Below are 26849 nucleotides of genomic sequence, written 5' to 3' on the forward strand. Positions count from 1 at the left end.
AGAGACTCATACATGATGGCAAATGGAGGGCATGATTTATGTGTCTTTCATAGTCATTATCTGTCTATCTATCTGTCTGTCTGTCAACAGCATCACACTAAATCCTTGCAAATAAAGACACAACACAGTGGTGAGAAAAAGAAGCACAATCCTGGTAATTTATCGTTCTTTTATATATAAATAACACAAATAACTTACAACACTGAATGATAACATAATGCTATATGCCATTATTAAGATATTGCAGTGATATGCTGTAATGCAGAGTTTAAGAAAGTAGGCTGTTGAGATTGAGATTGAGATGAGAAGGTGATATATATATATATATATATATATATATATATATATATATATATATATATATATATATATATATATATATATATATATTCGAAAAATTAATTACATAAGTGGCCCTTCTGGTAAATACTTTCAATGCTTCTTTGCAGGATGACTGTCAGATCTGGTGAAAAAATTGGAATGTCCTAACAGTTAAAAAAACAACTCTCAAATAAATAGTGGTTTTACATATATGGAAAGGGAATAGAATTTCACGTGAAACATTTATATGATCATTAGTTGTGAGGCCGAAAAAAAATGAATTGCATAACATACACATTTAAAATGGTGTTCACTTTGTATTTGTATTTTAATCTTTATAGCTCGTCAGCAGCAGCAGCAGAGTATTCTAACATCTTAGAGTCACACCTTGATAATGAAGAGGGAGGCAGTGAGCAGCTATAATGCATGTGACCCAAGTCCAGCCCACGAGCATTAAGGACTAGATAACAGATCAACAGTTCATCAAAAAAGGTGACACAAATTCACTGAATGTGCTGGATGCAATGTCACCAGGGCTCTGTTTATGGTGCTCTGTGCACTCACGCCACAATAAGAAAGAAAGTCCAGCTTGCTTCCTCTTATAGCTCGAGACAAGTAACTTGGATGTTAATCTTGGTTTTGGGCCTTTTTTGTGGATAACCAGGTCCCTTTTTCTGGCTGTTGATAGATGACTTCTTGTTATACAGAAACTTTCATAAAGAGATATTCAAATGTGCTATAAGGAGACATACTTAACCATCATAACTGATTCGAATTTGATGGTTTCATCATTTCTATTTCAGCTGACCATAAAGTAAGCATAAGATCCTCTGGAGGAAATTGTATCAACGCGGTTAGATTTTTTTTCAACTGGAATCTTTCTGGGAAATTTTCAAACGTTCCTAATGTGTCTTTGTTGATTTCTCATAAATATGCCAAAAATGTTCGGGACATCAAATGACTAATTCACAATTCAACAAGTAGGAGAGTAGACCATGATGTGGGTACTAAGATTATGTCAGTTCTGTGTCGAGACACTTTTACTGGTATATGTGGTTGAAACCATACATGATATGCTGCTCATAAGTCCTTGGGTTTGTCAGTCCACCCGCCTCTCCTCATCCCTACATTTCATAGGGATGAAGTGAGATGCTATGTGCTCCCTCCTGGTCTTCTTCCCCCGCAATGGCCTTCCCTTTTGAGACAGGGCTATGAACATTTCTTTGCCAGTTACCGTCCACTTTGCAGAGGAGTAAGCATTGAAGTAATTTTCTAGGAAAACCTCCTTGAAGTTGCAGTTCTCATTGTAGATCTTCTGTATAAGGATAAAAAAATACAATCACATGCTTTATTGTACATTTTTTTACATGTCACCAGCACCAAGTGTAACTTCTAAGCATTGTTTTTGGTCCCTTTTTTTTTTCTATTTAGATATTTTGCCACAGAGGAGGAATGTTACCTTGCCTTGCAGCTGCCCATTCTTGTTCATGGAGATATAATACTGACTCTTCACCCCCTTGATAGCCAATATACCCCCCTCAGACACCGTCCGGATCTCCAGGATACCTAAAAGATAGTCACACAGTACAGAGGATGACAGCTATTATAGAACAGATAGCAGACTATCAACATTCAGACTTTTGCCCCGGCGCTGCACTGTGCTCAGAATTCATCTCCATTAACAGACGGGATTGGCGTTCCTGTGCTTAATCAGTCTGCGGTCCCCCTGGCTTCATTCAAGCCTTGTTAACTGGCCTGGGTGGCCATTACACAAACCACAACCTTTGCCTTGGCACATATGGGAGACAGATTAGGCCTCCCTCCCTTGGGATTGAGAAAACTACCTCCTTGCATATGCTTTGCACGCTAAGATTCAGACCTGCTCTCCACTTCTGCAGGAGAGTAAACCATCTACTGCCAAACTATTTTGGCATTGTGGTAGTTTTGTGAAACAATGCAGTGGTTCAGCAGAAATGTATATCGCTGATTTGATATAAATCCTTACAATGAAAATGCTTGGTAATGTATTTTATTAATTGTTTTGAGTTATATGAATAAATAAAAAAAATGCAAAAGAATGCAATAAAAGCAGAAAGTCATCGGTTGTATCTTGCATGGACTAAAGTCTATCTCAACTAACCGAAGTTCAACATAAAGCAAAGAGAATGTGTATTCAGTCTCCAAAGAGAAACTACACACTTCAGAATTCAGTAGAGTTGAATCTCAGTGATGGTTAAACAGTATGCCCACTCACCTTTCCCGAAGATGAATGAGTTTATTTCTGGTCTTTTGTGACTATAAAGCTAAGTCTATTATCCTTACTCATTACCATCCAACGCTTTGACTCTGCACATGCCCAGAATGTACAACCTGACTCTGTAAAGAGCTATGAAAAAAAAAGTCTACTCTGAAAAACACAATTCTTTTTCCGTGTTGTTACAAAAATTGTTGACTCTGACTTTGGACCCAGATTAGACTTGACTGGACCCAGAAAGATCTTTCAGAAAGGTTTTGCATTTGCATCCCTGCTCTCAGGTTAACACACATCTGTCTTTTAATAATGTTTCATACATCTTAAGCCATCCCATCATACTACAGAACCCTAATCTAGCATGTGAATATCATATTTATTGCCTTTGTGATGAAACGCAAGGCTCAAGCTCTGTTGAGTTTAATAAAAAATAACATTTCCGCATCAAAGCTCTCAAACTTGTGACCTGATCCAAGGAGGGGGGGGATACTTCAAAGAATCAGAACCCAGCCCAGGTTTGAGTCAGATTCTCGGCTATTTGCAGGGAAGGAGACCTTTAATGTTGATTTAAACATCTAGCTGTGATTTTTCCATTCGACAGACAGAGACATATAGAAAGGAGAGCATCATTAAAGGTGTTTCATTGCTTTTCAGATCACAAACAGATGGCAGTCTCCCAGGCGTCCCAAAATTTGTCTGTGTTGCACCAAGGTTTCATATTAGACTTGACATTGCTACTCATTTACCGTGCGTACGGATTTATTTAACAGGACAAGCACTGATGTTACTTTTGTGGTGGTTGTGTGGTGCAGGAGCAAAGGAACCTCTGTGAGGGGCAGGAGAAAACCCAAATGGACAGAGCTGCCATCTCAAACGACACAAAATTCACTGTTAATGTTAAGGATCACGGTTAACCCTGATTGAATTAAAGTTCTGAGACTCGGGGAGGATGAAATTGTCTCAGATACACAGACACCAACACACTTCCTCACACAAAGTATTAACAAGTTGGCTCGGTGGTATACGGGGAGCCTCTCGGGCTTTCCTCAGCTTGAACAGATTTGCCTTCGCTCTCTGGTCCAGTCCCCGGCAATGTAAACTCATTTGTGGGTGATCCTTAATTCTTTCCTCCCTGGATAGAGGAAACACATTGCATTGCTTCACTGCAATGAAACAGACTTCTAGCAATAGTGGGTTCTTGCCCAGGCTGAAAAATCTTATCATCACACATTAACAATATCACAACCTTATTCCAGTGATCAGAAAAAAATAACGCTATTGATAAAATAACATTTTCCAAATCTAAGAAAAAGAGAAACCCAGTTTCCAAAGCATCGCGTTTTACATATTGTGAATTAAATGGTGACTGTAAGACATGATGAGTCTTGTATTTGCTGTGGGCTAACCTCACCCATTTCACAAGTGTATGTTTGGGTAATTAGGGGAAATATCATGTGAAGTTAGCACAAAAAGAAGTAGGCTCAGGCACAGTTTATTCTTTTGATTTGCTTTAAATTTGTCTTTAAAATTTGTCTACGTCGTTTGTCATTCTTAGATTTAGGAACTGCCGTGTATGAGAAGTTCTTTATATGAGGCTATGTAAGGTTCTTTTGCTCGAACTTTTGTCAATGTTATAATCACACCGTAGTTATTCTCAGGATCTGGGATGCTCCAGTGTCCTCCACTGTGATGCAGACATGCATGTGTTAGTAATTAGTAGTGGACATTTGAAGACTTATTTTATTCGTTTGTTGATATGCAACCTGTATTGGGTGTCAGGCTGTGTTTACACAGTGAAAGGGGAATTGTCCAGTCCTCTACGGTTCAGTGTACGGGAGCAATGCAAAACATAGGTTCTGTCCTCGACCAGCCTCCACAGTTGTACTTCCTGTTTGTTGGATTGTTCTCATCTTATTTATTCGATGTTTACTGCACTCTTTGGGTTCCAGCATAACTTAAAAAACCTATATATTGTGGTTTCAATGCCTGCTTAAAACAATGCATAATTTTGAATACTGCCTGGCATTAAGTCTTTGATCGGCACATCCTCTGAGAGTGTTGTGCTTACAAGGACAAGTCTGAAATTGCTTCTTTTCTAAAGATGAGACTCTTTGGAAATAGGCCTATATATACATTTTTGTTATAAGGGCACAGGAACTGTAGCAGCCAAACATGCCTAAGTTAGTCATTTTGGTTTCTTTCTTTCTGGCTGTTTTTTCCTTCTTCTTCTTTTTGTCTTTTTTTTTTTTGGTGAAAGCCGCTGACTGCATGTGGTAATCTTTTCAAGGCTCGATATTTCACACAGCCAAAAAGTATGAATCAGTGATTTATCCCATATATTTTTATACATTTGTACACCATACTGGTCAGTTCAAAGGCTTGTTGGGCATATTTCTGTGCACTTTGTGCGTGCTTCTGTCAGCCACATCTGGGTGTATCAATTTTTTTCTGCTTCTCATTGCCAATTGTTACGCAAGCCTCTTTTCCAGTCACAGGCAATCCCTGTCACGCCAACATTCCAGCTACAGCCGCACCGTCAGATAGGAGGAAATGATAGCTATCTGAAACATCCTCACCATCACAGAGGTTTCTAATGGTATCTAAATACACGTCTTTAAAACTAAATGACGAATTGCCGTGGTTAGCCATAATCATAATCAGCATGCTTGATAATATTTCATGCATTTGTCTATCTATCATTATTAACAATAAGTTTGATGAAATTAAAATTGTGTAGTTGGATTGTGTTAAATAGGGTGAAATGTTCCCCCAAAGGATGCCATGTGTCCTCCTGCTAGTGCAACGCCAGAGGAGGCAAGATTGGCCATCGCTATGTTAGGATAAACAGAGATAAACTCACCCGTGGTTGTGTAAGATGCTAAGCTATCATTCCAAGAAAAGTTTAGAGGGTGACTATGATGATAACTCTTTCCATTTCTATATCGGTCAACTGCCCCGGTGTTCCCAGATTATTCGGACGCAGTGTTTGTGAGAGAGAAACCGCCTGAGCAAGTGCGAGTCACTGCCAGGGAGTGCCTTTGTCATGAGCCGATAAGGCCTTGGCTCCAAGCAGCCTTCAATCTCCGTTAGTTTACTTCATTACAAACTGTGTTTAGATGGTGTTATGATTGGGCAGGCCAAAGCCCACACCTGCTTCGCTTTACCTCTGTCACTTTGGCCGCGCTAACAGAGACACATCACCCATTAACACTATGATTACACTGTGGAGAACATTTGACAATAACACCTCCCACGTGCTCCCATCACCTTGCCGGGCCAAAGACTCATTACTCACTCAGCACAGAGATCCCTCACACTGAAATCAGTCTGGCAGAACTCAGACACTTCACCTGAGTGGGATTTATCCCTACATCCATTTATGCCGACATCTCAGGGTCAAACCGGTAATGATAAACATGGGTTGTTGTTTTTTAAAATGTTCTTATTAGGAATCAATATAAAAGAAATGCTGAAGCAAACACTGATAATCAGGGGAATGAAAAGGTCTTCCTTACTGTAGCAGTTGGTGGGGTCTTGAGTTCCATTGATGTTGCCGTAGTCGTCAATGGTTAGGAACCACTGCGTGCGACTGAACAGTTGTCGGATGCGCACGTCCCCTCCTTCCATGTAGTCGTAGTTCCTGGTGTGGCGCTCGTGCTTGGAGCAGTTCATGATGGCAGCCAGTTGCTCTGGAGTACGGTCACTACAGGCCACACACACACTGCCAAACAGGAAGATCATGTGCACGTACAGTCCCGAGAGCAAATTTGGCAGGTTCCATGTCAGCATCCATTTGGGCATTATAATGCAATGCAGTGGAGCTCCATGAACAACATACTGAAATGTGAGATAGAGATCCGTGAGCTGTTCCACTGCCCCACGACCCTAGGCCCCTGACCCCCTTAGTTGTGACCTTGCATGTCCTTCTTGCGGCGGGGACTCCTGGTGGGACGCTGAGACAGACTGGTGGCTTCGGAAGTTATGGTTGGAGAATGAATTGGAGCAGACCGGTCAATGAGGTGATGCTTCTCTTTAATCCTCACTAGCTGTGTGTGTTGCCTGGACCATCGTTTGGGGAATTAAGTCCAAAAACAGACATCGTAATCCACTTCAGCAACCTTGATGCGGGGCATCACTGTGAAAACAAGACATATCCATCCACATATATAATATATATATATATGTATTTATATAAATACTGTGCTTGTTTAATTTCATGCGTACAATTTTTTTTTACAGGAATGTTAAACTGGTTGAATATATTAAACATAAAAGCCTGTCAAAATAGCACTTTAGAGATGCTGTGAATTGCATAATGTTAAACACTTGCACTGAACATCTGCTTTTTTCAAATCATATTAGATATTTTCAAACTGCTCTTCTAGCATTCAATCAGAATTTCAACATCTTATGCTTGCGTGCGCTCTCCTCCCCGTGATACAAAGTTGCGAAATATTGTGGCAATACTTTTCAACATCAGCCTCACTGTTCAGAAATCCCCTCTCTGTCAGCATGCATAAGTCACAGAGGACCACAATTATCATCAGTACGTGTTTCAGACAAACCTTCAAGTCTTTGCCGTTTTTCAGCTGCGAAAGAGCCTGGTCGAATAACTTACATGTGCTGTGAGGGATGATAGGTGCTGAAAGAGGTGTATTCCTTTTCCCCTTAGCGTTTTAATTTGTAGATTCTCTAGTTGCAGAGTTGCAGACTCAGTGGTGAACCGAGCCCAGTGCTGCTGGTGAGCTAGGCAGGAGCTGAGAGCCTCTGTCACTTCCCATGGATGTCTCCCTGACTCTGGCAGGCTGGCTCTGTGCATCTTCCACTGTTGTTGTGCACTCTGGTTAGATAAATGCCTCTTGCTGACCTCACTTGAGAGCAATTAGATCCCAACCAGTCAGCTGTCCCTTGGCGAGATGCGATAGAGAAACACCCTCTGCCTGCCTTTCTCTGTCACTTACCCACCGGACATGAGAGGGAGCTATAAACATTTGGAATAGCTGACTCTCCTCGGTACGCAGCCTGAAAACGTTTCCAGCATTTGCATGTGCAGTGACTGTGCTACGTCCTACTATTCCTCTGCCTTTTTCCAAGAAACCCTCTGCTTTTAAATATGTTTGCACTGTGTATGTTAAGAGTCTCATATTGACTTGCATTTGGTGAATTGATGGTTCGGGTGTTTGCTCTGATTATAAAGCTCCCAGGAATTTCTCCCCTATCATTTAAATTGTCAGTATCATTTAGTGTGTATGTTTTGTTGCCTTGAATTATACACGAGGATTTATTGACTTGAGAGCCGAAAAAAAAAAAACATCAAAGAATTGACTCACTTCGTTGGCTTATTAAGAGTAATGGGGGAAGCAATAAGTTACAACTGGCAGGCATCCATCAAGGAAGGGAAAAACAGAAGACATTATATAACTGCTTAGAAGTAGTCATCTCTGTGTCAGGGAGTCATGCACTCTTTCACTTTTTGTGTTTGTATTTAAAGCTACAATATATCACTTTACATACCTGGCCTTTCCTTGGACTCACCACTTCAAAAGTTTATATGGGCCCTAATGACGCACTCCCCTGGGGAGGTCAGGGCTGCAGACCTGAGAGAGAGGGACTTCTGGCCACAGCAGGCCTCCCTCTCATCTGCTAAACTGGTGGTCATAAAGGCCTGATCTATTAGGTGTCACTCAGGCATGCTTGTCTGTCCCCTCCATCACCTGAGAGACAGTTCACACACTCTCAACACCATACACAAGATATGACTGCCACTAGCCTGTCTGGATTGCCCATCCAAACACTTCAGTATTAGACGTAAGATGACTGACTTTAGTAGGAGCATGGATTTCTAGACTCAACGCAGCAGTGGACATGTCATTCCATCAGCAAACCTATACATTTTGACACCCCCCCCCAATAAAGCTGACAAAAGTAAGTGTTTTTGATTGATATTTAGTTTGAATTCTGAAATATTGTTTCTCATGACAGGTGGATGTTGATTCATTTGACACTATGGGAGTTTCAGTATAGTTTTAGTTATAGCGAGAGGTCCACCATGCTGTAACAATTTCCTCTACCAGGTGACCCCTGCTGTCAGTCACATCCATGTGTATGGTGTGTGGTGTGTGTATGGGGTGGGGGTGGACGGGGGGCAAAGACAGATGGGTCAGTGGAAATAAGGGAAAATTAGATAGGGGTGTCCCATTATTAGCTGGAGTTTTTGAATTGTAATCGAATTCAAACTTGCCTGTTGCGCTCCGAACCTGTGTTAAGATTAAAATGTCAAAACCTGTTCTTATGTAGCCTGCCCATGTACAAAATGTACTGTACAGAGAGGCGGTATCTGAACTCTCATCTTTAATAGCTGATTGCAGCAGTTAAATTTACTCCACCTGGCTGCCCCGTGGGCCTCTCTTTAGAGATTTTACAAGAGAACCCAGTTCACAGGTTAAGGATGGCGCCCTTGACCTCGCGTGATTAAGATACATGAGGCTGGGAAGGAGAAGCCTTGACAGACCGATTTAATGGCAATGACACTGATTATACAATCAACAGGGTGTGATCATAACAATAACCAGACTAATTGGACTGAAAAGACACCCTCCCCCCTAACTCCTTAGTTTATTTGTTTTCTGACTTTATCCTTTGGATGTACTCAGGATTGTGCCTCATGCACTTCCTCCAGACTCCACAAGATTTATCATCTTCTGAGCATCACGCTCTTGGGAGGGGTTTTCCAGAACACTGATGGTTCTCAGTTTGATTCTTTAATCTGCTCTCTCAAATGTGTTTACAAAATGTTATGAAATTGATGCTTGGCTGTTTACCCACTTGGTAATATATTGAACATATGTTGAAACAAGACATTTATGTGAAGAGGAGGATCAGCTGCACTGATCAAACTTCGTAAGGCTATGAAAAAGTGCTTGAAAGACTGAATCTAAGGATCTGTTTATGTGTACTTGAGAATAAATTAAATCCCATATCATGAAAGAATGACTTCATGTTATTTCCGTTCTTAATTTTCCAAAACAAACTTCCAGCATGTCAGCATGTGCCTGTGGGTATGTGTATTTGTTTGTTTATCTGTGTGTGTGTGTGTGTATGTACGCGTGCGCGAATTCGTGTATGTGTATCAAGTGAAGTCAAGTTTATTCATATAGCGCTAAATCACATTCTTAAGACCCTCTGAGACTGAGACTGATACTGAGGGTGACTGAGAAGCAGGTAGATACAGTAAACAACAGTAGACAGCAATCCTTAGACCCTCTATTTGTGTGTGTGTGTGTGTGTGTGTGTGTGTGTGTGTGTGTGTGTGTGTGTGTGTGTGTGTGTATGTGTGCGTGTGTGCCGGTTGTTTGGTTTTATAGTTTGAATGGTTGCCTGCTGGCATTCTAGGATCAAAGTCCCAGAACTGTCTGGAGTTTACAGTAGCATAGGAAGTGCTGTGGCTGCAGGGCTCACTAAGTGGACCTGTGTTCTTCTTTGATTTTGTGTGACTATCTGTCTGTCCATGTATCAGCTTGCCTCTAGTTCCTCTCTGCTGTGTCTGTCTCTTTCTCCCAGGGTTTCTTGCAGGTTTGAAAGTGGAGAGTTAGCGTTAAAAACGTCACCTCTCCCTGCAATTGAATTCTGCTGGTGAAACCAACAGACACACTCTCAAGAGTCTGAGAGGGTTCACGGCAGTGTAACATGCAATTGTGCATACTCACAGTCCTCCAGCACCAGGTTTGTAAGCATACCTAGTTTCTACCTGTCACAGCCAGCTAAAGGCCAGTGTATTGGCATCATTAACTGGTTTCAATTATAATGCTATCTGTACAACATAAGTAAAGTGACTAGACATAAAGTTTAATTTTTGTTATAAGCTTATGACTTTATAGAAGTTCTGTCTACATGTAGCTGTGTAGTCACGTTTCTTATGTGATGTAATGTAACATTTGCATGACAGTAGTAAATGCACGATTATGGAGTTGGCTATTTGAGATGGGGTGAGTCCAGAGTTATAGCAGAAGCATAACACACAAGCTAAAACACATGCAAACACGTGCACATGCACGCACAATCACACAGAAGTTTCTCAGGACAGTTTTATTACAGTTTACCCATTCAAACAACAGGACCAGTTCATTTTACTCTTCCATTCTTTTCTAAAGTACTAGAGAGAGTTTTATATCAAAAACTTTTGACCCATATAGAAGAAAAATACCTATATGAACCATTTCAATCAGCTTTCAGGGCCTGTCACTCCACTGAAACTGCTCTGACCACAGTGGTGAACAATCTTCTACTTGATATGGACTCTGATTCCACCTCTGTGCTTCTACTACTCGACCTCAGTACAACCTTTGACACCACTGATCACTGTATACCATTAGACAGAATATTTTTTTCAATTTTGGTATCTCTGGCTTAGATCTCTTTTGGCTTAACTCGTACTTATCTGGATGAACACAGTGTGTCTGCAACAATAATGTGACATCGAAATTATCTGACGTTAAATATGGTGTACCTCAGGGTTCGGTTCTTGGCCCTCTATTTTTCTCTCTTTATATTTCATCTCTTTGCCAAATTATATGCAGACATGGAATAAATTTCCATTGCTATGCTGCTAATACTCAGCTGTATGTGCCTGTAAGGGCTGATGATCATACTCAAATGATTAATTCAGAGGCCTGCTTGAATGCTGTGAAAAATGGGATGTCACTAAATTTCCTGCTTTTAAATTTAGCTAAAACTGAGATGCTGGTGTTTGGCCTTGCTAGACACAGACATTAATTTGATCAAGTAACAATAAGAATCGACAATTCTGTGATTTCACAAAGTGTGGCAGCCAAAAATCTTGGTGTTACGTTTGATCCCAGCCTTTCCTTTGATAAGCACATTAAAGAAATCACCAAGACTGTCTTTTTTCACTTACGTAACATAGCTAGAATTCGGTCCTTCCTGTCCAAGTCTAACACAGAGACTCTAATCCATGCATTTGTTTTATCCAGACTTGATTATTGTAATTTTCTGTTCAGACCTGCCACATGCTAGTACTAAAAGTCTTCAGATGGTTCAAAATGCTGCAGCTAGAATCCTAACTAAATCTAGGAAATTTGACCATATTACACTGGTTCTTGCCTCCCTTCTTTGGCTTCCTATCCATGTTAGATCAGACTTCAAGGTGCTTCTGCTGACTTATAAAATCCTAAATGGGCTTACCCATCATACCCGTCTGATCTCATTAAACCGTACATTCCATCTCGAGCTCTCTGCTCTCAAAATACAGGGCTCCTGTGTGTACCCAAAGTTAAAAAGTAGTCAGCTGGTGGCAGGGCCTTTTCCTGTCGGGCCTCATTCTTGTGAAATAACATGCCTACTGTCGTCAGACAATCAGAGTCTGTCGAGTCCTTTAAATCCAAATTTAAAACTCATCTTTTGGCCGCTCTGATGGCCGAGCGGAATAAACCGCCGTTCTTGCAATCATGAGGCTAGGAGGTTCATATCCCAGACTCGCCGTAACCGGTCACGGCCAGAGCGTCCACAGGGTAAGGCATGCATTAGGCCACCCTTACCCGAAGGATCGTGGGTGTAGATCGGTATAGTGTTGGGGGACTCGTCGTTCTCCAGCGACCCCTCTGGCCCATCCCGGCATCTGCAGCCAAGCAACCAAAAGCATTCTCCCTATGTCTCTTTCGCGGCCTGAAGGTAAAGCAATCCATGTGAGGCTTCAGTGTGTAAAATAGCGAGAGCAGCCGACACGACTTTGAAGGAAGCTGGTGTTACGACTATCTCCTTCCTGTGGAAACGTGAGCCAGGGGAGTTATTCAACAAGCGTTCCGGCCATATGCCATTGGGTTAAGCGGGTGGGATAAAGGGAAAAACTAGAAATAAATGTTTTTTTAAAAACTTTTTTGCCTTAACCTACAATTTTAAATTGAGTACTTCACGGCTTACGGGTTGGTGTGTGTCTCAATGAATTTACCAAGCACTGTTCTGCTGATGAAATTATAGCGTATAGATTATTGACTATGGCAAACTCTTCTCTCCTCTCACATATTTTCTCTCTCTCTCTGAACGATGTCTTCTCCTTTCTCTTCTCCTGTGTATTTGAATGGTGTGATGTGAGTCTCTCCTGTGTGCACGTGTAGTCTGTCCTCCTCCCAGGTCTCCATGGTGATGGTGATCACCACTTGGACACTGCTTAGCATCCTCCTCATCACATTTTTTATATATCTTATAAGCCCATAAAATATGTTTTATCCTGTTTCAATGTTATAGCCTTCTCTCTCTTCAGTGTGTGACTAATGTCTTTTATTGTCTCTTCTCCCATGTATGTGAATGGTGTGATGTGAGTCTCCCCTGTGTGCATGTGTAGTCCTTCCTCTTGTCAGGTCTACATGGTGATGGTGGTCATGTGATTCAGGTCCTAGGCTGTTCTGGTGGCATCTGGACACTGCTTGGCATCCTCCTCGTCATATTCTTCATATATATTATAATTCCATTATAATTCTGTTATCCTCTTTCAATGTTGTATTCTGTAAATTGTGTTTTATTCTGTGCACACAACATCCATTGCATGTTGTCCGTCTTGGGAGAGAGATCCCTCCTCTGTTGCTCTCCCTGAGGTTTCTTCCTATTATTTCTCCATGTTAACGGGGTTTTTTTTTTAAAGGAAGTTGTTCCTTCTCCGATGTAAGGGTCTAAGGACAGGATGTTGTATTGCTGTAAAGTCCCCTGGGGCAAATTTGTAATTTGTGATATTGGGCTGTACAAATAAAATTGACTTGACTGGTTTGGAGGTTCACTAGATAAGCAGTTGTCGAACAAGTTGTTTCCAGTCCCTCATTTGCAGAATGGACGTATCACTCTGTGATTTATCTAAGGTCTGTTTCTCGAGAACTTCTCGTGCTGTTAGCACATGGTGCTAGATCCAGAATTTATGATAGTTTCCACTATTACTGCAAAGACATCTGCCTCCATGCACTGTCTGCTCTCTGCACTCTAAAAGCATTCCTGGAGAGTGAAGGGCCTTTGTTTGTGTGTGTGTGTGTGTGTGTGTGTGTGTGTGTGTGTGTGTGTGTGTGTGTGTGTGTGTGTGTGTGTTCAGATCACCGATTCTTCACCCTGTCTTCCACTGATATGATTGCCTTTATGCTTGCAGAATGGATTGTGTTTAAGGTCAGGCTATTCTTAGTGCTGGTTTTAGACTGTTTGGGTTTAGCTTTTGCTTTCTAAATTCCATTATAATTGGGGATCTCTGGGGATGGAGCCTCACAACATTAGCCCCAACTATAAATAACCATAGCTCACAACACACACATATACACAATTAACATAATGTACACACTCACACACACACACATGCAGGCATGCCCACCCACTCACACAGACACACCCACACCCTCACACAACATGGTACATGGCATAGCAGTTTAATACAACAGTGTCCTTCTTACTCAGCAAAAGGATTTTTTTTTTGTAAATCAGCAGCAGTCAAAAAACACTTTTTACGTATTGTGGGGTATGCAGATCTTTCTTTATCAGTATGTCATTATGCCAAAGTAACTGTCTACCATTCACAAACTTATACTTTATGTAGCTATGTCATCATTTCCAATACTCATTGTAATGAAAAGTCAGTTTTAATAAGGGGGAAAAAATGACCTCTCACCAATGCAGAGATTTAGCCCCCTATACTTTTTTTTCTGTAGTCATTGGGTCATTACATCATACAATACAGACCAACTTTGTCAGTCTATATTTCTAGAGCAAGTACACTACTCAAAAAACTCAACAAAAAAAAAAGAAAAGAAAAGAAAGAAAACTCTCAAAAAAGGGTAAAGTGTCAAATATTTTGTGAGTAAATCATGTACTCACTGTGTATGGCAGTGTCCAGAGATGAGCAGTGAAGCTCTGACTGTGGCAGCAGGCTTTGCAGTATTCTGTCGTGGGCACAGTATATGCACACACACATACACACGTGCACGCACACACACATACACACATACATACATATACACACACGGCGCGAGCTGCAAATGTTTAGCTGCTTGCTTGTCTGTGCTCTTTGAAGCCTGTCTTTCTGGGTCCTGCTGACACACTGAGTGTTAGTGCAATAAAAAGTGACACATGGTCACTGTTCAGGCCATCACTGAGGCCTCAGCCCAAGCCGAGGTGTGAAATGGGATATCGCTAATGGTCTTCAACTTCCCTCACGAGAGCCTGTTTCCGTCTGGTTGTATTCTTTTTTATCATCTGTGATCCATCATGATTCTGCTGTGTTGTGAATTGACTTCTAGATCCAATTAATCCACTGCTTATCCACTAAGAAAATGGCAATTAATAGCTACCTGTGCTCCCCTTTGCACTGCTGATAAGAGGACCGCATTTTTTAAAGCACTTTTCTAGCTGAAACAGCCACTCAAACACTTTACAATTATCGAATGCCTCACATTCACATTCACACTCACACACACACACACACACACACACACACACACACACACACACACACACACACACACACACACACACACACACACACACACATGCTGATGATAAGCAATTTACAAATAGGACAAATTATTTTATAAGACCATCAACTTTAATTAGGTTACTTTAGGTTAAAAAAGAAAACACAAATTCTGCCGTGATTGGATAGATTTGACGATTGGCATGTTCGGCTCAGAGACTTGTGTGTGACATACTTTTGAAGAAAGGTGCATTGCACGACGCCATGGGTAGTTTGTTCGCCTGTGTATTATGACTGGTGTAATAGGCCTTGTTAGAGAACCTGAACCCGTGTTGTGGTCCACCAGCGGGGGAATAGACTTATCCCACCTAATGCAGGAACAGCTGTTAGGGATCACTGTCTTAGCTGCTCACCATATCTGCTCATGTATCAGAAAAAGCGGGGGCTTGCTTGTAAAAACACACTCTGTCTTAGTGGCTTTAAAGGAGAAAGAGCTTCTAAAATAAGCAGAAGGGTATGAGTCAAGATGCAGGGTGACGGGTTTTTAGGAGAAACCTCTGCTCTGGCTCACTGTTGTAATGCTTGCACTTAGATGAGGAAAATATATAAACCTTAACAATAACAAAATTACCAGCTGTCTGTTGTCAAATGAAATTAGTCTGTTCAACTGGCCTTGGTGAAATCTCATCAATTTCAGCTGCAAAGTAGATGCTGTCTCTCCTGATCATCCTTATGACCTGGATGGTATGTATATATATATATACATGTGTGTGCATGCGTGTGTGTGTGTTTGCTGCTTGTCCTTTCCAGAGGGATGGGACTACATGTAAAAAGGGTTGTCGGCGAGTTATTTTGACCTTTGACCCTTGAGCTCAACGCCAGTGGCACCAGGGGGATTTGATCCGTGGCGGTCATACTACATAAGCATGGACGTTCCCCACACTGCAGACCCTTTTGTTACCCACTTGATCAGCTAATCCATCTATAAAGACCAAGAACAGAATGTTTCACATCCCTGGGTTTTAAAGTTTGAGTGTTTTTGTGAACAAATAAAACTACGCTATTTGTTTTTTTTATGTGTCTGTTACCAGAACTGCAGATGGCGTTTGGCGAGCTCACGACTCAAACTTGGAGGCTGACCTTTGCTGAGGCTGACGTCAGAGCAGAATTTCCCATCAGTCACACTAAGAGAGAAAGGAAGCGAGAGTGAGAGAGAGACAGAGACAGAGAGAGAGGTAAATTAAACAAGTTTTTGGCGCAATAGCCTCTTGTTTCTCAGTTTTGCTGTTTTACTCATGATAGGTGGAAATGCATGCTCATGCATACTCACTGAAATTATAATCTTAAACTGTATACTGCACTTTTTAACACTGTCGCAAGCCCATACATATACCAAGAAACAATAGTATCTGAAAGCCAGTGAGCATAAGTTTGGCCAAATCTGAATTAGACAGACAATAGATAGCAAGAAACAGATCAGAAAGTCTGTATGTGAACATTTCTTGAACATACTGATAAGATCACACTGAATCTGCCAACCTGAACTCTCCCTGAAAAGGCAGTCCAAAGTCCAGGAGCCCAGGTCTGATCATTTTTAGTCAGTAGTCCGGACTTCTAAATGGCAGGAAGGATGCTCCAGCTATTCCAGGGTTAAAACACCTAAAATATATCCACACTTAAGTGTAACTGGTAAAAGTGACTTGTGTTATATAATTCCATAAATCATTGACGCTTCCTTAAAAATCTTTTTGTTTTAGGCTTTAATTCGTTAGATATTTAGTTGTTGTCCTGAAAATCCATTTCTCTATGATATACAATGCAGATGATGTGCATGGAGATTATGCACCTAATACAGTAAGTGCCCCTTCACATGAGAAAAAGAAATCTGTATGTGCATGTGCGTGTGTGTACACCAGGTTTTTGTATCCTAATGGGGACGTATGGTCCCCATTAGGATACAAAAACCTGAACCGCCTACCTTTTATGGGTCCCCATGAGGAAAAGGGTCTATTTTAAGGTTAGGGCTTGGTTTTGGGGTTAAGGTTAGGGTAAGGGTTAAGGTTAGACATGTTATGATGTTTAAGGTTAAGGACTAGGGAGTGATCGTAGTCATTGAGGGGTTGCCACAAGTATACGTGACATGGTATGTGTATGTGTGTGTGTGTTCCCCAGTCCCATTATTTTAGTCCCAATCCAGAATTGTAGTACATACAGTTCAAGCCATATGCTCTCAGGGAAACCCGTACGAGCTGGATCGTACTCCTATAGAAACAAATACTGAGATTTCTTCACTGCCATATCCTACCCCCAAACTGTTAGTTAGATGGGTGATGGTTGCTTTTGGGGGTAAAAAATATACTGTAAGAGTTAATAATAATAATAGTAATAATGATTTTATTTATATAGCATGTTTCTTGGGGGTCAACTGTCCAAAGTAATGGGGAGTGTAGAAGAGAGGTGAGGAAGAGAGTGCAGGCAGGGTGGAGAAGAGTGTCAGGAGTGATTTGTGACAGAAGGGTACCAGCAAGAGTTAAAGGGAAGGTTTACAAGATGGTTGTGAGACCAGCTATGTTATATGGTTTGGAGACAGTGGCACTGATGAAAAGACAGTCGGCGGAGCTGGAGGTGGCAGAGTTGAAGATGCTAAGATTTTCATTCGGAGTGACGAAGGACAGGATTAGGAACAATTATATTAGAGGGACCACTAAAGTTGGACGGTTTGGAGACAAAGCAAGAGAGGCAAGATTGAGATGGCTTGGACATGTGTGGAGGAGAGATGCTGGGTATATTGGGGGAAGGATGCTGAATATGGAGCTGCCAGGGAAGAGGAAAAGAGGAAGGCCAAAGAGGAGGTTTATGGATGTGGTGAGGGAAGACATGCAGGTGGCTGATGTGACAGAGGAAGACGCAGAAGACAGGAAGAAATGGAAACGGATGATCCGCTGTGGTGACCCCTAACGGGAACAGCTGAAAGTAGTAGTAGTAGTAGTTATATAGCATTTTTCTGAAACAATGTTACAAAGTGCTTCACAAAAAAAAAGAAACAAGGATAAAACCAGACAAGGCAAAATAAGAATAAGATCAAATAAGAGTACAAATAAAATCAGTATAAATAAAAACCAATATCAAACATTTGTAAAAGCTCTCATAAAAAGAAAAGTTTTGAGATGAGATTTAAAAGAAGCTAGAGACTTAGTTCATCTTAGCTCTACAGGAAGAGCATTCCACAGTGTGGGGGCTCTAACAGCAAAAGCCCGATCACCCTTTGTAACAAAGTGAGCCCTTGTCATGTTAACATGAGTTTTGAGATCTCATCTTTTTTGAATATAGGATTGTATAAGATTGCATTGTTGCATACCTAGGCTTTGCATGAGAGTGGCTGCAACATCAGCATTACTTTTACCCCACCCTCATTCTGAACATCCTGAAGTATGCATGTTGTATCTCATATGCATCCACACTATGGGCATGATTACTTCCAGAACTGTTTTTGAAGAGCTGAGTATGAAACCTGTCACTTCACATGTCCTGGCAGGATCAGATTACAAAGTGACAAGTGTAGCTGTCGCTAGATGGATTAACATTGTGAATAATCTTGTTTGTTTTGTATCAGGCAGCTCAGCTCAGTGCAAAGGAAGATGCTGTTAAACTGTTGAGGAATATGCTAAACGACAAGTGATCACTCACATGCATGACGAAGCACAGCAGGGGCTTCAGTAGAGCCTGCTGGTTATTGGTCTTGTCTCTCTGTGTGTAATGGCTGCCAGCAGCCTAGAGCTGATCTCACCTTCAAGTATCAGATAAGACTCCATCCTTTCATAGATTTTCCCTTTATGGAGATCACTGCTATTTTCAGAACCGAAGTCGTCCTCCTTACTGGCACAAAATGATTCCAGATGAGTCTCAACCTGTTCCCCTGAGTCTTGGCCAGCATCTCTTTTGTTTCTGTTATTGTCTCAGTTTCTTTCTTTCTTTCTCTCTCTCCGTCTCTCTTCCTGTTGGTGTTATTTACTTTTATCTGCCCTTCTATCGGTGTCTGTTAGTGCATCCCTCCCTCTAAATCCCAATACAGCTGGTGTGCACGTTGTTTTAGAATAATGCCATGTTAGCTTCCTGAGCAACATGCTTATAAAACTTACTAACAAATGCTATTTAAATGACAAGGCTCATCCAGCAACAGTCCCCCAGATTCTAGTCTAGGTCCAAGTGACTATGAACAGCAGGGTGAAGTGATAATAATGTGTTAGGTTCAAACGCACCAAACCCGTTAACTTGATGAAAAGCCCCATGCATGTGACTTCACTGGGGTAAATGGGGCACTTAATGAACCTGGCAGTGGTGTGTGTGTGTGAGGAGGAGGACAGGAAGAGGTTAAGAGATTTTCTGAGGACGTAAAAGCGCCTTGGGCAGTGTTGGAACTTGTTATTCTGTGGCTGGACTGATGGTGCAATACTAATCGGGTGGCTTATAGTCATATAATATGAAGAAAGTTTCTTTTACAAATCTAAGTTCTTTAAAAGTGCTGTTTGTTTTTCGTTTTTTTTTTTTTTTTTTTACATTAAAGGTGTCAGCGGCATTTTTGTGACACTATTGCACACAGCAAGAAAGGTGTTCATGGTAAGAAAAGTGGTCACAGGGTGCCCGGGTAGCGTAGCTATTCCGTTGCCTACCAACACGGGGATCGTCGGTTCGAATCCCCGTGTTGTGTTATGTCCGGCTTGGTCAGGCGTCCCTACAGACACGATTGGCTGTGTCTGCGGGTGGGAAACCGGTGGGTATGTGTCCTGGTCGCTGCACTAGCACCTCCTCTGGTTGGTGGGACTCCTGTTCAGGGGGAGGGGGAACTGGGGGGAATAGCGTGATCCCCCCCTTCTGCTACATCCTCCTGGCGAAACTCCTCACTGTCAGGTGAAGAGAAGCTGCTGGCATCTGCGGCCCTTCCCGGATCAGCAGAGGGGGTCGAGCAGTGACAGGGATGGCTCGGAAAATAGGGTAATTGGCCGGATGCAATTAGAGAGAAAAAGGGGGAAAGTTCCATAAAAAAAAAAATTTTTCAAAAGAAAGAAGAAAATGTGGGCACGAGCATGGGAGTGACATATTACATGTTTCTAAGGGCAAAGAAGTAGAAGAAGAATAAGACGTGTTGGAGGATGTTTTATTGGGATTCACTGATCAGGACAGAAATTCGAGCACATAGTTTTAACTAATCAGTTTAACTTTTTATTAGCTAAATTCTACATCCTTAAAGGCAGACTGCACTCAAAAACAACACGAGGCTCAGTAACTACAATGCCAAACTATCACACAGATGATGCTGATATGCATTACCAAACTTATTCCCGAACAGAAACTAAATCGTTCTCTGCTAGCACTGCTGTAGGATAATGCATTGAATGACAGCACATCCTTGGAAAGTAAAAAACTAAGAGACAACAGGACAGAGAGAGAGAGACAGTGTGTGTGTGCGCCGATGTTACACCCCTGTAAGGGGGGATAGAAAGAAACAACAAACGGACACGATGTTGCTGCAGCCAAGTCCGATGTTGTAATGCATTTTCCAAAACTTTCATATTTACATGTTCACAAAGCTTCTCAATAAACATTGCATTGTCCCTATAAGAAAGTACACAATTAGAAAAATATAGCATTGCCAATTGTCACAATGAAAAATACCAATATCGTCTTTATGTTACCTTAAACAACACAGAAAACACATTGGATATAAATCAGAAAAATATCTGCACTAGACATTTCACCAGAATAAGCAAAATGTCTTTACAGCATCTTAAAACAGCATTAGAAAAAGAATATCTTTACATTAGCTTTAAAACTGACTTCGTAATTTGCTTTTTTTTTAATCATTCTTGTCTTTTTAATGTGTGCTTTTTATTTATTTTATTGTTGCACCACAGTGGAGTTGGACTCCCAGTTTCGTTGTATTGAAAGGTACGATGACAATAAAGGCATTCATTCATTCAAAAATACTTTGAATCATCACCTTGAACGGACTTTGAAAATTACCTATTGCACCTTTAAAATAAACAGCATAATATGTGTGCATTTTTCCAATACGACATACTATTGTACCCGGTTAATTTTCGCCCGGTGCGGGATTCGATATTTGGTATACTGCACCACAAGGCGACATCACTAACCGCTCGACTAAAGCATCAGACTCGTTAGATAGGAACTAACGTGTCTTATTAGTAGTTTACACTACTGTTATGCATTTAACCCTGAGAACAGTTTAATCTCAATTAAACTTAAACACAAATAAAAGTAATTTCGCATTCACACATTCAACTGATGTATTTCGTAAACTGCAACACTTTAGCATTACTATTGTAAACTACTAATAAGACACATTAGTCCCTAGCTAACGAGTCTGACCCTTTAGTCGAGCGGTTAGTGACATCGCCTTGTGGAGCAGTACACCCCATATCGAATCCCGCACCGGGCAAGAAAATAACCGGTTACAACATTGTAACCATATCATGTAGAATGAATGCAGAGCAAACATGCTTTGTCATGAGATGCTTCCTCACTAAATGGCGACCATTACGTTTCTACTGCGCTGCTGCGGACGTAACGCTACGAGCTAGCATGCTACAGCAGAGCAACATCTCCAGATTAGCCAAACTACGTTCAGATGCTAAAGTTACTGCAGACACGGATATTTTTCTCCCTGCGTGTTCCTTATAGCATAGAAAACATATACCCACCGTGAAACATATCACAACTATCGTTCTTACCTGTAAGGGGGGATAGAAAGAAACAACACACGGACACGATGTTGCTGCAGCCAAGTCAGTTGTTGTAATGGCCGACCGCAGACAACACCCCATGACCCCACAGGTCTGAACAAGGCATTAGCAATCGACAACAGATCAGCAGATTACAGGCAGACGCCCAAACCTGGCGAAATAAGGAAACGCTGCCTCCAGTGTACCTTCCCAAAACATCATGGGATGTTAATTAGAACTAGACTGTGCATTTTAAACACAGCAACTTCATAACCATTACACTGACATATTAGAAATATTATGGCTGAAGCGGTTTGTCAAGATGGTTCTGATGTGAGGGTCAAAGGACAGGATGTTGTATTGCTGTAAAACCCACTGGGGCAAATTTGTAATTTGTGAGTATTGGGCTATACAAATGCAAATGACTTGACATTTGTATCCTTGCGCAGTGCTTTCTCGTACATTGGAGGGATGAAATTTCCCTATAAGTCCAAATTTACAAATAATAAACCTTTTTTTGTGTGACTGTTTGTTGATCTCAACCAATACATTTTTGCGGTGGCAGAATGTAATATTTGGGATGTTAACGAATACAAATGCCATAGTCTGGAAGGGCGTTCTCTCGGAATGTTTTCTTCTCCCGAATTTAGTCAATAATATTCGGTTTCACTTTTTTTTTTTACCTAAGTCCCTCCAAAGTCCTGTACAACCATGCCAGTGACTGCTTCTGCTTCCAGTCATCTCTGAGCAATGACAACAGCATCAAGTTACTGGAAGTACAGCACTGTGATTAAAAATCGAACACTGGTCAGTCTGCTCTGCCGACAAAACATTAACAGTTAACCGACCTGTACCTATAGTGTTTCCTCCATGCAGCTGTTCAGTATGACTCCAGACTGATCCCAGCTCATGTGCAGGTGCTTCTCAAAATACAACATAGGGAAGTTGTATTTTGAGAAGTATAGGCCTCAACTCCCTCAGTCAGATCAGATATGGATATAGGTTCAGAAGTGTAATTACCACCAGACACCCCCTATATATGGATGGCATTATGCTGTATGCCAGGAATGAGCAAGACATTTACTTGCTGATCCACCTCACCGGGATCTACAACGATGACATCAGAATGTCCTTCAGACTGGTCAAGTGCGGATGAAGGGTGGCAAAAAGAGGAAAGGTGGTGAGGACTGAAGGGGTTGAATTACCAGATGGCAGGACAACAGATATACAGGGCAGTTACAAGTACCTGGGTAGCTCACAGGCAATGGAAACCATGAGGAGACAGAAAGGAGGTCAGCTACAGCCAAATACCTCCGGAGAGTGAGGCAGGTCGTGAGGACCCAGCTCAATGGTAAGAATAAGATCCAAGCCATCAACACATATGCCCTACCAGTCATCAGACACACAGCTGGAATAATAAGCTGGCCAAGGGAGGAGATGAGGGCCACAGATATTAGGACACGGAAACTCCTCACAATACACAGAGGGTTCCACCAGCCCAGCAGCCTGAGACTGTACGATAAGTGAAAAGTTGGGGGACCAAGGGCAAGTGAGAGCCACTATCCAGGGTGAAATCAGCATCAGAATCAGAGTCAGAATACTTTAGTTATCCCCGAGGGGAAATTGGGTAATTGGAGACAATGAACATCCACGAGTACATAGAAAGAGAGCCCCTCAGGAAAAGTGCTGAGTACCTGAGGCAACAGAAGACAGGGAGTGGGGAGGAAGAAGAGGAGGTATCACTGAAGACTAAGCCCCTCCATGAGATGTACCACTGACAGATAGAAGACGTGGATATCAAGAAATCCTACTAGTGGCTAGAAAAGGCTGGACTGAAGGACAGCACAAAGTCTGTGACCACAGCAGCACAAGAACTGACACTCAGCACCAGATCGGTTGAGGCAGGGATCTACCACACCAGACAAGACCAAAGATGCATAGCCTGCATCTTGGGTCTTGGGACTGTCTCAGATGCCTCTGAGACAGTCCAGCATGTAGTAGCAGGGTGTAAGATGCTATCTGGGAAGGCGTACACTGAAAAGCATAACCAAATGGCTGGGATAATGCACAGGAACATCTGTACTGAATACAGACTGGAAGTCCCCAAGTCCAAACGGGAGACACTACTAAAGATGGTTGAAAATAGCAGAGCTAAGATCCTGTGGGACTTCACGTTCCAGACTGACAAGCAGGTGCTGGCTAACCAACCAGACATTGTGGTGTCGACAAAGAACAGAAGACAGCAGCAATGATTGATGTAGCAATCCCAAGTGATGGCAACATTTAGGAAGAAAGAGCATGAAAAGCTAGAGAAATACCAAGGGCTGAATGAAGAACTAGATCAGATGTGGAAGGTGAAATCTACAGTAGTTCCAGTGGTAATAGGCGCACTAGGGGCTGTGAACCCCAAACTGGGAGAGTGGATCCAACAGATTCCAGGAACAATATCTGAGGTCATTGTCCAGAAGAGTGCAATCCTAGGAACAGCCAATATACTGAACAAAACTCTTAAATTCCCAGTTCTTTGGTAGAAGAACCAAGCTTGAGGAAGACACACACCACACGAAAAAGGGTGAGAGAGAGATTTTTTTTTTATAGTATGAATAATGCACATAAAATTTTGCTAAATCAGTATGCAGATTGACAAGACCGTACCGGCTCAGTCAAGGCCCGCATTAACAACGGCCAGCATTGGTGCTGTACCCTCACAGGGTCCTGATGGAAACTGTAAAATCTGCTGTGGCAACCCTGAAAAACAGGGAAAAAGCTGAAAGAAGAAGATATAAATAATGCAGATTTCAAACCATTCCAAAAAAAGGCTTTGAGAATGTTTCATGAGGTTGGAAATGCATTCAACATATTTGTTTGGCACCAAGGACACATACAATATGTTCGGTGGCAAACTTTGAATATAAACAAAACCAATTTGTTTATTAGGAAAACTCTATTGGATACCTTTAAATGTGCCATGAGTTATAATACTTGAATGAGGATGGCACGGGCGAGCAAAGTCTTTTGCTGGCAGAGGTGTCAAGAGGAAAAGCGAAAACACACCCTTATAAGCTAACCTTCACTGTTGTGTTGGTTATTGTAAATAATGACTATTTTAACCAGTGCCAGCTCACAGTCAAAATAAATTCCTCTCCACTGAAAGGCCAAATAAAATTCCTTTAGGGGCAGAACTCATTTTGGACCCAACTGAAATCCTCCATAATCTTCTCATAGCTACTGGCTTTAGCGGAGCCATAACCATAACACTGAGTCACTCAACTGCTCATTGGCTTCTAATAGGAATGTCTGTGTCATGTGTTATGACAGTGGTTAATGAGAGCCAGTATTTTGCACTTTATTTTCATAACCCTCATTTGAAAAGGTTGAGACAAGTTGATGTGTGGTTGAGCACCAACACACACACGCACAGAGAGAATCCTTTTAAGAATTTATATGGTAACCATTTTTCCAAACATCATGCAAATAAATATTTTTATCAAGTTTATACCCTTCTCTTTCAACTCTGAACATAATCACAATGGTATTTATATGTTTATTTGGGTCCACAAGCTAGTCAGTTCTCACGTCCATTTGTTTGTGAACAGTTATGATTGATAACACAAGGTTAACTGACTGTGCAGATGTCACTTTGCATGTGCAAGAGTGTGTATATATGTGTGTGTGTGCATGTATGTGTGGTGTATGTGTGTGTGTGTGCACACGCGTATGTGTCCAGCATTGTCTTTGTGTGAGTGCAGTCTTGTCTGTGTCTGTGTAAAGTATCTCTCTGTGGTTTTATTTCCGACAAGAAAAGCACCATCTTCTTTTGCTCATAGATAACAGTGATTCTCCATCTGTCTCTTCTCCCTCTCTGTCTCCTTAGGAGGATGAATGTCTTTTTAATGGGGGGAGTGGAGAAGGCAGAGCGGAACAGAGCAAGTGAAAAGGAGCTGATGTTGGGAAGAAATCAGTCGTTGGCCATCTGAATTTCTGATCTTTTCTGATAGTGGCTAACTCGCCATCAAATTTGTTACCACTAGTTAGCAAGCAATTACCCAAGTCTCCCTCCCTCTCCCTATCTCTCTCCTTACCTCTTTTTACCTCTCTCCCTCTCGCTATATAAATCTTTACCTCTCTCTCTCCTTATCGCTCTTTACCCCCTCTCTCTCTCGCTCTCTCTCTCTTTATCTCTCTTTACCCCCCCCTCTCCACCTCTGTCCACCTCTCTCTCTCTCTCTCTTTGACTCTCTCACCCTGTCCCCCTCCAGTACTGGGCCTTGTGCTTGGTGATTTGGCAAGGGTCTCTTATCATGGCCCCACACCAGTTTTTCTTCATTTTTCATGTAATTCCATCCACCTTTTTGTCTTTCTCTATTCCAACCTTTCGACTGCTCATAGTCCCTCGCTGAGCATTTTGTCTGGCTAGGCCACAGGTTGCAGTTGCAGAGTGTTTCATTAAAACCCTCTGAAATCCCGGAAGCCAAAGCTCGCCATAGAGATTACAGAGGGCAGAGACACTTTCTGAGAGACAACGAGGAGACGTTCATGTGTAGAACAGGTGGTGTCAAAAGGAAAGGGCATGGATCATCCTCTGTGTGTGTGTGTGTGTGTGTGTGTGTGTGTGTGTGCGTGCGTGCGTGCGTGCGTGCGTGCGTGCGTGCGTGCGTGCGTGTTGTATGCCAGATACCACAGATAAGGAACTGTGATCGAGGTTATAGGCCTCTAGGGCAGAGGAAATAAATTTGGTGGACCATAATGTCCTGAGGTGGCCCGGTTTATAACCAAGGGTGCACTGCTGTCATGTGCTCAAACAAAACAAACTGTGGAACCTGGGCAGGCAACATGTGTTTCTGTTTACCTGTGACATCTGTTGTAGGGAATTAGTCATAAAAGCCCTTAAACATGTCTTTAACTGCCATTGTGCTTAGTAACAAAACACGCAACAAGTTCGTGTTAAAAAAAACCCATCGTCAAACAACACAAGATGAATTACTCGTAATCCCAGTTTTATTTATGTAACTCCAGCCCATACAGTACTTATATTTGTTGCTGAACACTAGAGTCAGTGAAAATAGGTATGAATTTAAAA

At 41.8% G+C, this 26849-nt stretch overlaps 1 protein-coding gene across 2 annotated transcripts; it reads right to left on the bottom strand.

The window, feature by feature from the left end:
• Nucleotides 1–369: 369 nt before the first annotated feature.
• Nucleotides 370–7358, bottom strand: fgf7 (fibroblast growth factor 7). 2 transcript variants are annotated; one of them, XM_056278908.1, is made up of 4 exons: nt 7191–7358; nt 6088–6707; nt 1781–1887; nt 370–1636 (listed from the first exon to the last, which is right to left on the bottom strand). In XM_056278908.1, the coding sequence occupies exons 2-4, from the start codon at nt 6371–6373 to the stop codon at nt 1421–1423; spliced, it is 609 nt and encodes a 202-aa protein (XP_056134883.1). In that variant the 5' UTR covers nt 6374–6707; nt 7191–7358; the 3' UTR covers nt 370–1420. The 2 variants fall into 2 exon arrangements, with proteins under 2 accessions (XP_056134883.1, XP_056134884.1); XM_056278909.1 differs by having other exon boundaries at nt 7138–7358.
• Nucleotides 7359–26849: the final 19491 nt, after the last annotated feature.

This window comes from Lampris incognitus, chromosome 4 (genome assembly GCF_029633865.1).
Source record: "Lampris incognitus isolate fLamInc1 chromosome 4, fLamInc1.hap2, whole genome shotgun sequence".
In the NCBI taxonomy this organism is placed as follows: domain Eukaryota; kingdom Metazoa; phylum Chordata; class Actinopteri; order Lampriformes; family Lampridae; genus Lampris; species Lampris incognitus.